The 15881-nt window shown below is 40.2% G+C and overlaps 1 protein-coding gene across 2 annotated transcripts in view; it reads left to right on the forward strand.

Annotated features, from left to right (window-relative positions):
- The window catches only part of MAGI3 (membrane associated guanylate kinase, WW and PDZ domain containing 3), a 190468-nt gene extending 181298 nt beyond the window's left edge, over window positions 1-9170 (forward strand). Inside the window, exons 17-22 of one of the 2 annotated variants that reach the window (XM_019730393.2) lie at window positions 1684-1786; window positions 2513-2639; window positions 3200-3343; window positions 6256-6394; window positions 7168-7258; window positions 7987-8121. In XM_019730393.2, coding sequence (XP_019585952.2) covers window positions 1684-1786; window positions 2513-2639; window positions 3200-3343; window positions 6256-6394; window positions 7168-7217 — 563 coding nt within the window. In that variant the 3' untranslated portion in view covers window positions 7218-7258; window positions 7987-8121. Of the gene's footprint in view, window positions 1-1683; window positions 1787-2512; window positions 2640-3199; window positions 3344-6255; window positions 6395-7167; window positions 7259-7986 lie in introns of both variants that reach the window. The other variant, XM_019730392.2, reaches the window with a different exon arrangement.
- Window positions 9171-15881: the final 6711 nt, after the last annotated feature.

Here is a 15881-nt window from a genome sequence, read left to right on the forward strand (position 1 = left end):
CCTCTGCCTGTCTTATGGCATTCCCAGTATCACCACCTCTTTCACCACCGTGGTGTCTGGTTCTCAAGTAGAGAACATAAATTAATTATGCCTGCTGTTCTTGCGTATTGTAAAGAAATCTTTAAATTATATTATTTTCTAAATTGACTTCTAAATTTGTGTCTGGTTCATTCCATTTTAAGAGTGAACACAAGTTACCAAAAGCCACTAAGGACTGTTAGAACGGTTGTGGTAGTGTCGTAATTTTTGTTTTGTTTTCCATTTATTTGTTTATTCCTATTTGTCTCCATTTCCGTCTCTCATTTCTCGCCCTACTCCCACCAGAGACCAGTTCAGCATGTTGCGTATGACTTGTTTTATTGAGGTGTCTTTTAAAATATATATTTGTGTGTGTGTTGGCATTTATTTTTGAGTTACATAAGTGGTATTGAGTTACAGATTTTATGCGTGTTTTTTTCTCAGCACTGTATGCTTTTCTTTTTAATGTTACTTTATTATTTCAGGATCCAATCCAGGATCCTACGTGGCATTTAGTTTTCATATCTTTTTTTCTTTTGATATGTAACTCATATACTATAAAATTCATTATTTTAAAGTGTACCATTCAGTGGTTTTTAGTATAGTCACAAGGTTGTGCACCCATCACCACTAATTCCAGAATATTATATCCCCTGTACAGGAAACCTCTTATCTCCTTTCTGTCTCTATGGATTTGCTAGATATTTCAAAAATCCATGAGGTAGCTATAATTCCCTTTCTATGGATTAGAGGATTGGAAGCACAGAGAATTTAAGTAATTTGCTCAAGAACACACAGCTCATAAATGATGGGGATCAGGCTTAAACGCTGTCAGAGTTCATGGTCATAATCACTAAGCTATGCTTCTTCTCCTTGACATTTTAAATGTCCTATGTGTGATATTTGGACAGGGTGAAATATTGGAAAGTTTCAGCTTTAAAACCATGAGTCCGGCAGCCTGAAGAGTGTCTGTTAACTGTCATCTCCCATGACTTGCCAGCTCGTTCTAGATGCTGTACTTAGTGATGAAATCTGCCATCAAACAGCAGCAGATCTGGAGCTGCTGCAGAGGCTACAGAAACAAATGTGACTTTGTTCACCTGTATTTGTGCTCTTAGAAAATAGCAGGAAAACCTTTATAAACATTTGTCAACCCTTGCGATGATTTTGTTCAGTGTCAGCAAGATAGTTGCTCCCATATTAAAGATGCAGGTTCAAAGATAAGTGTGTCGTTTGCAGCCGCGCATTTGTGTTCCAGGATTCCTGAGACCTGCCTTTGCCATCTGGAATGGTTTACCACTTGTGGGGCGTGTGCTCTGGAAACCCACAGGCTAGGCTACAGGAGTTCCTGAAGCTCTGTCCGCGTGGTAATATTACTATTGGGTGTGTTCATTTCTGGTTCTCCTGTTATATGCATTATCAGAACAAAGGTGCAAGAGGGCAAGTGTGTGTAGTAAGGATACGATTGGTGCGGTCGTCAAACACAAACATTACCCAAAAGCCATAGGGAAAAATGGTGACGTCCCACTTGCAGGCAGCTGTTCATGTTCGTCACTGAAGTCGGTAAAGAGTAACCACTTGCTACTGTCTCACTTTCACAGATCCACGTGGCCTTCATATTCTTATGTACAGATTCTTATCTCTGTTGTTTTCTCATTTGAACAGAGCATCATGGCCCACCATCGGGAACAAACTCAGCCAGGCAAAGCCCAGCTCTGCAGCACCGGCCCATGGGACAGTCGCAGGCCAACCACGTACCTGGGGACAGGTAAGCTGTTCTCAGGTTTTGCTTTTTTTCTCTGCTCACCTCCCCACTCCTCATCACCCGCCCCACGCAGCTGGTGAGGTCAAAATGGGAACTCTTGCGTTTACCACCCTCAGATACCCCCTCCACTCCTTCCGTCAGTAACCTTCATCCCTCTTCCCAGCCCCAGCCCAGGACACAGCAGAATTGTCCAATCATGCCTGACAAGTGGGGATTAGAGAAAGGTCCTCCTAACGTGGGGAGAGAAGGAAGCCCCAGGCTCACATGGATCGCTGTCTTCTCAGACTGAACAGAGCAAAGCAATATTAGTACCTGCTCCTTTCCTCTTTTGTTGAAAATATTGGCCGTAAAACAGAAACTCGATTTCCAGAAATTCAGCATCTTCACAGGCGTCGGTGCTGTAGGAGAGCCATTTTTCACTGTGATGGGGTCAGTTTATCTGCCCTCTGTCTGGTTCAGTTACTTGAGGGCAGTTTTCCTTGATGTAAACTGCACTGAGATGCCCTTAAAACAAAACAAAGGGCAGTGGAGAGACTAAGCAATGCTGCGGTGTAACGAGCAGGTCTCTGCCTAGCATCCCTGCTTCTGGATGTGGTCGGTCTTTATAGCAGTTTGTCAGGCGGACAGTGGCATGGTTCAGCTTTTAAAAGAAAGATCATTAACCCGCCTTCCTTTTAGACTGTTGTTCATTTTCTCAGTTCAGAGGGTGATTCGACTTCTCTCTCGTAGAAGTGCCCTGGAAGGTGAGGTTGGAAAAGATATCTCCACAACTTACAGACATTCGTGGTCAGACCACAAGCATCTTGCACAGCCTGACACCGCGATGATTTCAATTGTAGGCAGTCGGCACCATCAGGTAAACGATACCCCCCAGATGCGGTCTGTTACTTCATTTGCTGAATCACTCACCCTGGTGGATTTTTATTGCCAATCAGTTCAGATAAATTTGTTCCCCAAGTTAGTAAATCTTGAGGACCTACTGTGTGTTTGGTGTTCTGTTAGCTTCCCTGAGAGAATGTAAAGAGTAAGAGAAAAGTTTGCAGTACAGTTGGAGTAATTTGAACCTTTGGTTAAGTATTTAGAAATAGCCGTGTTTTGGTTAAAGTAGGGTTTGGGTTTTTTCCTTTTTCAGAAAAATTAGTCAAACTCGACTTAAAAGCAGTACTTTCCAAAACTCCATTCTGATTGTTCCGTTGCACACTGACCAACTAGTAGAGAAGACGTGGAATCTTCCGATTCGTTTAAGTTGCATTTATAAAAACTAAACAGCCCATCAAAAATTCCATTCCTTCCTTATGATACGGAAATGCACACTGAGCATACAAGTCATTTCTCCCAGTTATGAGTAGTCTTTCTTCAGACCGTAGATAAAGCAGACCACGAACACTCGTTTTGTGCACACTTCTTTCTCTCCAGAACCCCGGCTGTTACCCGGTGGAGCTGGAGAGAGGTCCCCGGGGCTTCGGCTTCAGCCTCCGCGGGGGAAAGGAATACAACATGGCACTCTTCATCCTGCGTCTTGCCGAGGACGGGCCTGCCATCAAGGACGGCAGGATTCACGTGAGTTGGCTTCTGTCGGCTCCCTTTGGTCCTGGCTCTAGACAGGAAACGTCTGAAACTAGTTGATGGAAGGAAATGCAGAAAGCTCTTGAATCCGAGAAGCAAGATCTTCTGTCACTAACACCGGAAAGGCAGACACTTGCCATTCCCTTCTAACCCAAAGGTGGCATTTCTTGTTCCGTCGGCCATGCTGTGCCACACACCGGTACTGGTGTCTCATGCCTGTCACTCCAGTATCTCCAGCACCTGACATAGCACCTTGAATATTCATGGGTGTTCAATAGATACTTGTAGAAAGAATAAGGTGGAAGGATAAAATTCCTAGCTATGAGAGAATTATTTATCTCCCAGAGCTTATTGCTAGGTAGACAGAACTTGGGTTATATGAAGCAATTAACAAACCAAGTAATGTATTCAGTAAGACAAGAAAATGTTAACTTGTCATAAATAATGGAAGGGTGTTGAGTCATTGAGAGGATCCAAATTTAGTGAGTCTTAAGGTGGTCCTTAAATCTGGTTCAAATTTAGACAGAAGAAAGACAGGTGGAGGGCTAAGAAAATGAGAAATCTGTTGGAAAAAGTTTATATTTGGGAATAGTGTCAGACTTAAGTATATAACAGAACAAAATCAGATTTAGAAAATATGTCCGCTATGTCCCAGGCAACATGTTTAGCTGGTTAGTTGTAGGTTACTTGTAGTCTCACAAAAACTGGATGAGTAGGTGCCATCATCCCCACTTACAGATTTAAAACTGAGGCTCCGGGAAGCTGTCACTTGCTGGGATCACTCAGCCTGTAACAGCCACAGTGTGACCCCAGTGTGTGGTCCTCCAAACCCACTTGTGGACTCTCCGTGGCAGGCCATGGCTTGTGTCCATTTGCATTTGACTTCCTTTGGGAGGCACGGAGGTGTAACAGGTTATGCGATGATGTAAGCAAAGTGTTAGTGATATTGTTTTGTAATTTTAATACATTTTTAGTGGATGTTTTAAAAACTGCAAGACTTTTAAAAATAGTGATTTTTTTTTAAAGGAACATAATTTTTCCCTATCCTTTCCTCCTAACTTTTCTCCTTTTGATTCTCCTAGTATCATTGTTTTCTCCCTTTCATTTCTCTCTTCTCCTGTCCGCCTCAATTTTGTTTTTCAGCAGTACAAATCCTGAACTTGAATTTATTCAATTCATCAAGATGTATTCCCTAACTTTATTCTTAATCACATTGAAAATCTTTAAAGTAACAAAGCTGTAAAAGAATGTTTACATTTCCTACTCAAAGGGGCTCTCTACTGTTTAGCTTTGTAAAGACCAGTATAGAGCGTTTTGCCCTCTCTGAGGGCTTGTCCACCATAAATCTTAAAGCCGCGGCTCTCTTCTCCTTCCCGCCTATTTAGTTTTAAACTTAAACAGAAATGACACCTGGTGGCAAATCTGTTCAATTACAAGTTTTATTGCAGTTTAGTTGTGCTAAAACAATAATATGCAGGTTTGGACAGTAAATTTAAGCCAAAGAATGTGATTGAAATTATAACCTCAAGCATGTTTTAGAAGATATACCCAAAGCATACTCCAAATACTATCTGCTTTATTTTCATTCTGTAATTATCAGCAGAAGTATAGACTAGTGCTAATTTATCATCTGTATTTCCTCATGAAAATGATTTTTCTTCAATCACTTAAGGGCAATCTGTTTCACTTTTGTTTCACTTATATATATTCTGGAGATAAGGTTTTTTAAAATCATAATTATTACTTTTCTCCATTCTATTCTATTATCTTACTTTGGTTGTTTTTAAAGATTTCTAGTTTATGTTAAATCCGTTGATCCTGTCCGATAGCTTCCATCTCTTCAAGAGTGAGACTCTCATCATTTTTTCATAAATATGCAACAAAACACTTATTCTGTTTCATAGTTTACTTGAAATTTTTTGCATTGTACAGTCTATAATTAAATTCATACTGATATACTTCAAATTTGGTGGGAGGGAAACTAGAAAATAGAGAATTTGAAAAAACTTGAAAACGAACATTTATTCATGCTGGTGGATAGTCGTGTTTTATCTCATCCTCCCAAGTAGCCCAGGATGTACATACTGATATTATCCCCATTTAACAGGCAGGGAAATGGGACCATTCTGCCAGGACAGAAACAAACATATGACTCCCAAGGCCCCTCCCCACTGTGGATGCAGAGTTGTCCCACGCTTTGTTAAATAATTATCCAGTCCTCTTCTGTTATTTCTTGATCATTGTAGTAAGCTTTTATAAATATTTGAATTATTTTTTGGAGTTTCAGTAATTTTCCATTGTTTAGTTTTTGTCTTGCAGCCAATACCCTTCAGTTGCTTGTCACCTTGAAATATATTTTCAAATCTGGACTATATTTTAAAATCACTCGTATCATTATGTTTAATCAGGCTCTTTGCAAAAGTCACAGTTTTCCTTTTAAAATAACGACATTTCTAGTAAATAGCAACGGTTTGAGGCATCTTATTCTGATCCCTAGTTTTACATTTGTTTACTAGGGAAATCATTTTACACTCAAATAAGGAAGAATGAGCCAGTTATTGGTTTTAAATTATTCATATTAATATATTCCCCAAGGTGAATTTTTTCAGTTTGAAGCTGTGACTATTTGATTCTTGATTTCAGGAGGCCTAGAACCTACTTACTACTCATATAAAACTCTCCCACGTAGGGTGTTTATAGAGTAAATGAAACCGGACATTATCTCTTCCTATTGCTACCATCTAGCCACCCCCTCATCAGCTCTAACATGACAGCACCGTGTGCAAATTAAGTAGCTTACACGCGAGAGGCACTCAGCTAGGCTGAGCCGCTCTCGAGTCGACAGAAGCAAAATTGACGAGGGCTGCAGAGTTTCACGTTGTTCCTGGGATTGTCCCCCTGTCCAGGTTGGTGACCAGATTGTTGAAATCAATGGAGAACCGACACAAGGCATCACACATACTCGCGCAATTGAGCTCATTCAGGCCGGTGGCAACAAAGTTCTTCTTCTTTTGAGGCCAGGAACTGGCTTGATACCTGACCATGGTAAGTAAAGTCGCTCACCTGTAACTGAAAAGTTAAGACTGTGTTAGGGAAGGGGCATTTTACGAGCTGGGTCAAAGGTAGATGCCAGAACCATCTAAAGCTAGTTACAGAGCCTCGTTACAAATAACCTAACAGGCTTCAGGCAGGACTTTTGTTGGAACAGGATGTATGTTAAGCTGATTTCAACAGAAAACATATAGTTGCTGTTGCAGAGAAATGGGCCTGTAAACAACAAGGACCTTAGAGACAAATAATTTAAATGTCATGAAAAACACCTGAAACCTCTTCAAATGGTATTTCCTTATAGTAAGAGTAGCATTAACTCCAGGCTTTTATGGTCCCTTGTCAAAAACAAGCTATCTAGCCCTAGCTGGAGACAAGGTATTACCTGGAGCTAAGGTATTGCCACGTCTAGACTCCTATACTGATCTTAAACTTCCTTGGTTTCACTGTATGTTTTTAAAATACCACATTAAAAAAAAATCACTACTTTTTAATTGCGTGCACTACTCTAGAAATGAAGTCCCACACCACTGAGAACTTGTCCCTTCTAGTTTCCTCCCCTTCCCCGCCCCAACCCCCAGCTTCTGAGGGATAAGTGTAAATACGACCTCCTGCAGCCCCCTTCTAGCCTGTAATGCTCTGACTGTATTATCTTCCACCATCTGCTTATAAATCATACGTTCCCAGTGACACCTTTGCTAACTGCTTGTGATTTTTTTTTTTTTTTTTTTTTTTTACATAGTCCTAGGCTTTTTCTCTTCCTTCTTCAGGTTTGGCTCCTTCCGGTCTGTGCTCCTACGTGAAACCTGAGCAACATTAAGGCTTTCAGGGCTTTTCTTGGTCTTTCCTTAAAAAGACTTGGTAAATTTGCATGTCTTGTAAATCACTTCCTTCTTTTTAATTAAAAATGATGCTATTAAATACATCTACTTCTATCTTCTGCACTTTTCAGTTTCCTTTTGACATGAAATTTGACAGCTTAATGCAAGAAAAGTATTTATAAATGCCCATGAACCCCATTCTGGTTATCAGTTTGGTCTCCTTGATAAGCTCTATAATCTTAAGCTCTATCTCCATTGATAACAGTTAAATTAGCAAGCTTCTTGGACCAGGTAATTTGGTCTAATTTTAAGTTTTTTACGGGACTTAGTACTTACAAAGAACATACAGAATACTACTACTCATAAAGAATATACAGAGGATGCCAAAAAAATGTACACATGTTTTAAGAAAGGAAAAAACTATTAAAATTGTAATATATACCGATAACAAAAGATGAATACAAGTCATGTATATACATTTTTTTGGCACCCCCGGTATTATCTCACTAATCATACATAAGTAATTGGAAAAATGAATACTGTTATTTTGTGTATATATAAACAGTCTACCCTTAATGTACAAGTCAGCTGTCTATATACATCTGTCTTTATAGAGAGATATCTGAACATATATAAACTCTAAAATACTCTGCTCAGGTTTAGTTTAAGCCATCAGTACAATTTAAATGGCTGTCAAAGCTCAAAGCTGATTGTTCCTCTTTACAATTCCAGAATTTAACAACGTTCCATTCAAATCCCTTTTTTTAGGTGATTGGGATATTACTAATCCTTCATCTTCACATGTGATTTATGATGAACAGTCACCATTTCCCCCACCTTCACATTCTGCTTCCATATTTGAAGAGTCTCACATGCCAGTAATTGAAGAATCTTTCATGCGAGTTCAGATATGTGAAAAGGCCGAAGAGTTCAAGGACCTTGTGCCTGAAAAGAAAAGCACTTTAAATGGACATCAGTCTGATATAAAGCATCAGTCTCTTCTCCAGAAAAATGTGAGTAAAAGGGATCCACCCAACAGCCACGGGCACAGTGACAAGAAAAATCTCTTCAAAGTAGAAAATGGTGTGACACAAAGAGGTAGGTCTGCCAGCCCCAAGAAGTCAGCCAGTCGCTATGCAGAGGAACATTCAGAAAAGATTCCCGGTCCTCCAAAAAATGACCCCAAAAGAAGACCCAGAGATCGATCACTCAGCCCCAGGAAAGGGGAAAATAAAAGTCAGATCAGCCCCAAAGCAGGTTCTGGACAAGATCATGGCAAAGGCAGCAGAGGGCGGTCTTCAAGCCCAAAGAAGCAGCACAAATCTGAAGGAAGCAAAGACCATGCAAACGCTGAAGCCAAATTATCAGAGTTTGCGAGTCGAAGAGCAGGGGGCCATGCTGGTGAGAGTGCTGAGCAGATCTCAGAGGGGAAGGAAAGAGCGGGTGTGGGCAGGAAAGACACGAAGCAGAGTGAGTCTGGAAAAACCAGAACAAGGTCGCCAGAGAAAAGAAGCAAGAGGATGGAGGAGAAGAAGTCTCTTCCATCCAAAAAGACTAATAACGCTACTGCTGGTAGAGTAGTATCTGAGAATGAAAAAGGAAAGAAAGCAACCTTAGGAGAAAGTTCTAGTAAAGATAGGATAGGAGAAAATGTCAGACCATCAGAAAAGAAGTTGAAGCAGGAACCTGAGGAAAGAATGGTTATGAATAAAACAGAAGACCACAAGGGAAAAGACCTAGAGGCAGGTGACAAAAGCAAAGAGAGTGGAGGGTTCAAACCTGAAGGTGGATCTCCAGCTAGGAAAACACCAATAACTCCAGGGCCCTGGAAGGTGCCAAGTGCACATAAAGCCACAGGCACTAGTGGTGTGGCTGAAAAACGGCTGTGACCTTCAGTATAAAACAAAGAAAAACAAGTTGTAATCTTTTTACTACAGAGCAGCATTTTCCGGGGGGAAAAAAAAAAAAAATCATTTTTTTCAGAAATTTTAAAACACACGTAAGTACATTTTGATTTGAGCCTCAAGTTACGTAGGCTGCATGAAGGGCCTGTAGGTTTGCTAAGAACCCACTGTCCCCCTGGCTGGCTGCCTTCCCTCGCACTCACCTGACAGTGCCCTGCTCGTCGTCATGAGTGTCTGAACAAATGACATGTGACATGAACAATGTGGTCACAACTCACTTTATATTTGTGCCAAGTTATCTACTGTATCATGTCTATTTTATCCTTGTCACTCAGATATTTCCACAGTAATGAAAAAACTAGGTTTGGCTTGGAAGTTGATATTTTCAATAGCATGTTGCATGTTTACAGAGAGAAATATTTGAGTCCTTGCAGACGAAGAGATGAACTCATCATTAAAGATGGCAGTTCCCTCTTCTACCAGCTACTGATGATGTCCCAGTTTGAAAATACAACTCAAACATCACTACGGTGATGTCTGAACTGTAGTTAAATATTGACACTGTTTTATGGCTTGGTGTTTTAATTTGGCTGGGTGAGGTATTTCAAATAACTGTTCAAGATCTTACTTACAATTCGCTGTTCAAAATGAGAATGTAAACAGTGAAGAGTTCACTTCCTGCTGTGTTATCCGGCTCTGACATAATTATAGCATCTCCGCTCACCCTTTTATTCCAGTTGTTTCACTGTAAAACCACAAAGAAGCCTGTGGAACTAGTGCTTTAAAAAACTACCAAATTTCTGGACATATTGGTTGTACCTACTACTAAGTTATTAGCTGTTAATATGTAATACATATTTGAAGAGTCAAAATATTAGACAGCTTGTGTGATGGACTTCATCATTCAACTAGTTTCACAGTCCACTGCCAGATGCAGAACCATCTCATCTGGTAGCAGCTGTACAAGTTCAGGTGTTTAGACGCAGAACCCTTGTAAGACCCGCTCGGCACGTAAGGACAAACATGCTGACAGACAGTACGTGCTGGATCTGAATCTCTAGTTACATTTACTTTCTTGTTTTTGAACAAGAAAGGGAGACTAAACATCTGCTTAGCTTATACAGATTTTCAGAGTTCTTTTTTAAAGTCGCACTAAAGACGTTTATTAGAAGGTAGAGACAGTTTTTGACTCCATAAAATAGATGCAGATTTTTCAGTCCCAACATTCAGTAGCATCTATAAATAAAGGAACTTCTCAGAATAAAACCATCTTAGGGAGTATTTGGACACTTGTTTTGCTGCCCTGGGTCCATCTTGTTGTTGTGAAATATTAGGTCCGAGTCCTTCCCTCTCAGAGTCTGACTGTGAAACTCTTTAATATAACAACTGAATCAGCCCCTGTAGATAAGATGTGCTTCCCAGAGTGAGATTTTTGAAATTCCCTTTTCATCCAGAACTGTATTTACCCATGTATTGTAACTACTTGAATAGAGCAAAATTAGGAGGCTTGATAAGCGCTAAGAATTTAGTACCACAGAAATGATTTATTTTCCCTGTAGTCCACAATTAGTGATAAAAATGCTATTTTTATTGTTAACTGTGACATAACTTTGATGTCATATGTTGTCAGTCTGATGTGGCTCTGTCCTTTCTAAGTAAACTGTCACTGTCCTGATTATATACTGACTTAGCAATGTGGCCTTGGAATGCTAAGCAAAATATGGATGTACTGGTTGTAAATGTTTATATATTGTACAGTACCTTTATATATACACTAGAGGTTCTGATTAGAGAAAGAGATCTGTAAATCGCTCGTTATTTTTTATATAGATATTAAAAAAAACAAAAACCTAAAACCAATTTATGGCCTGCATTTCTTCTACTGTCAGGCTTATTTAATGTTGCTTTCTATTTGTGGAGCTAATTTTCTCATCATGGTCTGAGTCCCACACAGATTTTTGTCCCTCCAAGTAACAAACACGGTCCTACAAACAGGAAGACTCTTCATAATAATGACTTTCCCTATACAGCTATACTTTTATCTACATAGGTTAAGTTTGAAATTGGGTTGAGTGAAATATCACTGTACCTATTTTGTACCTTTCATTGTAAAGAAACTAGCTTTCCCTAAGTAATTTACTACCCCAAAAAATCCTTTCTTGTCAGGGAGAGAAAAAGGGCTTGTCTTATTGAAAATTCAGTTACTAGACATTTCTAACGGATAGAGTAGTGTAAGTCCAGTTACCACAAAATTCTATTTCATCAGAATACGACATTTCACATTATTTTTAAGTCATTCTATTTACTAGAGGCTATACGTACGTTTAAAGTGCTCTGACTTAATTCTTGGTGTGAATAAAATGCCAAAAGCCTATTTAATACTCTTGAGGGGAAAAATAAATGCCTACCACTGCATGAACTCACACTAAGGAAAAAACCCCAATCCCCATGATGGAGATGTGTGTCCTACAAAGGCTGTAGAAAGTGGCAGCACAACAGTTTTGCTGTTGTTTCAGTAGACAGATTTTCTTACTGATCACAACAGCAAAAAAAGTGCTGAGAAGCGGTGACATGGTCTCACTAGGAAGATTAGACTAAGATCCTGTAATATTGTCTTCTGACCTGGTTCCATCAAATGTTACTGACCAAGTAGCTTCAGAACACTCAACTCCTATTTCAGAAGTCCTGGACATAGAGAAACATTTGGCTTTTTATTTCTACATGAGACTATCTTGGTTCTTTCCTTCTTTACTAGTAAGATATTCTCATGGAGAAAAAGCCAAAATGCTTTTCAACATGCGGACACACGCATTTCATATTTAATAGATCCAACATGCAAAGAGAACTGGGTTTTAAGAAAGCCAGGAATATTCAAATTAGTTAAAATGCGTGACAATCTAACGAATGACACAGGGACGTGTTCCAATGGAAGCTTAGCCCATAGCGTGCTCCTGGGTTACGGATGACTGGTATCAACACAGACTTCAGTCACAAAATGTGATGCTTCCGTCTGGAATGAAGAACACATCAGAGCAATTTTTTACATCCTCATGCCATGCTCCACTGCCTAAGACTATCTGCACTATTTAAACAAGAACAGATTTATTTATGTAGGCAGCTCTTTACCAGTCATGCTATTAAGGTTTATCAGTAATACAATGACTTGTTCAAAGCATGCCATAATTACTACATGCTATCTATCATCTTTGCTCTAGTTAACTGAATAAATGTAAGATACCCACTAACTTGGATCTGTTTTCAGTGTTGCAAATAGAACCTTAAGACGTGTAAGAAGGGAGTATGAAGGCTTATGAAAACTGGAATTCGGTCTACTAGAGAACTCGGAATCTTTTTCACATATACATTAAACTACGAAATCACAGCCAAGTGCTTTAATGCAGCCTAATCCTACATTTTGACAAAGAATCCTGTGGGTACTTATCTATTTTACAATGTTTCCATTAAAGTCAAGCAGAACTGTTAGCAAATAAACAAATCAGGAGGCTTATTTTGTCCTTAGTAAACCACCACCATTTGTTACCTTGAGTAATACCTTCATACAGCTTACAGGCCCCAGGACGTGCTGCAGGAAAGGTATGGAAGTATTTCACACTTGTGAAATTCAAACTTCATTAGTCAACATGGGCACCAATAACTGCAAAAAGCAAAGGAGCACTTTAAATGACGAAACTAGTCAATACGTGTATAGATGAGACTAAGTTTAATAAATTTCCTTCTTGATGAGCCAAACTCATACATTACATTTGAAAGTGACACCCATTTGGCCCATTATGAGAATGTGGATTTTAAAAATTTTCAAAAACGAATTTCATTAATTGGAAAGACGGTTATTTTTACAGTGCATAGACCCACTTACCTCTAAGTACAATTAACCAAAAAGAAAAACATCCATCAGCTTATACTTTGTGAGACATACTAGTATTGAGAATTTTTCTACACGTCTCTGAAAGTCAAGAAAACCATACCCCAATTAGGCAAGTTTTGGTTATTCAACTTTTCAAAATGTTTAGTTTATATTATACATGGGCCATACCGTACATATTTAGGATGCCTGAGGTTAAACCTCTGTAGCAATTTTACAAGGGATGACTTTTCCCAATATAACAAATTATAAAACTAAGTGAACAGGTAGTTTTCTTATCCTTCTATGGTTATTACTATTCCAATTAAGTGTATGACTATCCTGTTCTAGTTCTGTTTACATCTTTGGTTTGATTTCTCAGTAAATATTATCAAAGTGTATCTAGCTCCTGTTTTGGTACCCAAACAAAAATTCCTAGAAATTATTATACAGGGATAAATGAAGCACTGAGGACAGAACAATGAAGTTAAACTCCATCCTAACAACAACAACAACAAAATTACATGAATGGTAAATTATTTGAGGTCTATTCTTCATTCATTCTACAGATTTATATCGAGTGCCCGTTATCGGGTCAGTACTTACTGTTCTGCGTTCTGGGGACCTAGGAGTGATTTTATTTTTTTTTACAGTCCCTGCCTTTAAGGGTCTTACATTCTAGTGGGGAAGGACAAAAACAAGTACGCAAAAAAGAAGCAAAATAAACAGATTGTGGTAAGTGCCATGAAGGAAACAAACGGCCATATAAGTGATTAACAAGAGTAACGTGGAACTACCTTAACTAGGGTCATCAGAGGAGGCCCCGCTAAGTCCCCAGCTGAGAAGCCATCCAAGGAAAATCTAGAAAAACATTCAAGAACTTGGAATAGTGGAGCCCAGGAGGCCAATGTGATGGTGAGGTATTGAGAACATGACATTGGAAAGGGACGCAGGCTGGATAAGGGCCTTGGAGGCCACCACAGGGAAAGCCAGGAATGGTTTCTTTCAGTAGGGATGATACAAATACAGTTTCTGTAATTTTAAGTTCATTCACGTGGCTGTGGAGAACCAACTATAGGAGGCAGGCAGCATAGTAGCCCAGGTGACAGTGAAGGAGGCTTTAACCTAACAGCTGGAATGTAGAATTGACAGGACTTGGTGTTAGATTAGATATGGAGGAAAAGAGAGCAACCAAGAATAAATCCCAAGCCTTGGCCGAAGCAACTGGGTAAACTGTTCCATTTATTAAAGTGGGAAAAACATTGACTCTTCCACCTTAAACTGGAAAGGAAAAAAAAAAAAAGGAAAAACATACGTGAGAAAAATAGGTTTTAGATATTGAACAAGACGCAGTACAGAATAGCAGAATTAAGTGAGGGGAGTCCCACGATTGCCCCAGACTACTGCTTTGAGGCAGTTTTCAGGCTGTGGTGTAGGAAGCGGGACCCCAAACCAAGCCAAGCAGTCTTACTGACTTGAGGAGAAAAGAGTTAAAAATTTGGGGAGGTCAGGACAGCTAGAATCTATAGGGCAGAGGACCAGAGAGAAGACAGCTGCACAGAGAACAGAGAGCTCCAAGAATGTGCAAGAGGCTTGTCTTTCAAATCTTCAGGTGAGTAATTATCAGCATAAGGAATTAACAGGAACAGGGAAAGAACCACCAAAAAGCAGCTGGCAGAGAAATTCCTGAAGTGGGAATAGTTCATGGATCCACCATCGAATTGGAAAAACCTCACAATGAACAGGCCATCGGGGAGAATACTCAGGACACGGCTTCAGTAGTGGAGGAATGCAGCCCGAGACAGCTTAAAAGCAAGCCTTAAAATGATCAAAGTATTCCCAAGTAACTGCATTCCAAAACAAAGATCCATACACAACCCCAACCACCCAACAAGGTAAAATTCACATCCAATAAAAAATTACCAGGCCGGCAAAGGAGGAAAATATGACCCAAAATGAAGGGAAAAAAATAAAAACAAAGCCCAAAATGACAAAGATTGTAAGCATCATGGCAGAGTGAGAAGACGCCTTTGTTTCTCCCCTTAAATTTACAAGTCTGACAACTGTAACGCAACAAAGGATCCCCTGCTCAACACACAAAAATGTCTGAGAGATCCGCACATTAGAACATCTGAAGGTGGGTGGATTGGAACAAGCAGGGGAGGCAGGACAGGGGTGGGTACCACAGATGCAGTACAGCGCCCACTGTGGCTCCAGCAACCATAGCAGTGATGGAGAAATCAGTTGCAGCCCTCCATCTATGGCCTGGATTGTTTGATGGGCTAGAAGCAGTGGTCCCCCAGGAAATGGCATCTCCCTTCTTCCTTCTCCACTGCAGCAGACCCCTTTGAAGTGGCCGGGAAGCTTGAAAGAGTACAGCAACACCCACAGCCACTGCTGGCAAGGCGGCAGAGTTGCGTGCTCATGAACTTGCCTCCCTAGCCCCATCCAACTCACAAGTCAGGTCAAGAAAACAGATGCCTTAAACAGTACAGTGGGACCAGCATCCATTGCTAGCAGGGGGGCAGAGCTGTGAAACCGTGAACTTGTCCTCTCCTGCCCCCCCCCCATGCTGGCAGAGCCTGGTAGAAGCAGTGGAGGTGCCTCCAAAAACACAGACGGGCCAGCAAAGATTAGTAAAAAGGTAGTAGCACTGGGAGCTCACAAAACATTCTCCACCACCTGCCACATAACCCTACCACAGTGGTAGGGACCCATAACCAAGGCAAGCCAGTCATAGAGGGGACACGCACCATCCCAGGGGGTACACAGCACTTTCCTTAACTGAAGTGACACCACTCCACTACGATCCCAGAGGCACAAACAGTGCAGGTGAGAAAAAAGACTTCCCCTATAACACCATCTACTGGAAAACAAACAAAAAATACCTTCTCTAT

This window comes from Rhinolophus sinicus, linkage group LG14 (assembly GCF_036562045.2).
Source record: "Rhinolophus sinicus isolate RSC01 linkage group LG14, ASM3656204v1, whole genome shotgun sequence".
Classification (NCBI taxonomy): Eukaryota; Metazoa; Chordata; class Mammalia; order Chiroptera; family Rhinolophidae; genus Rhinolophus; species Rhinolophus sinicus.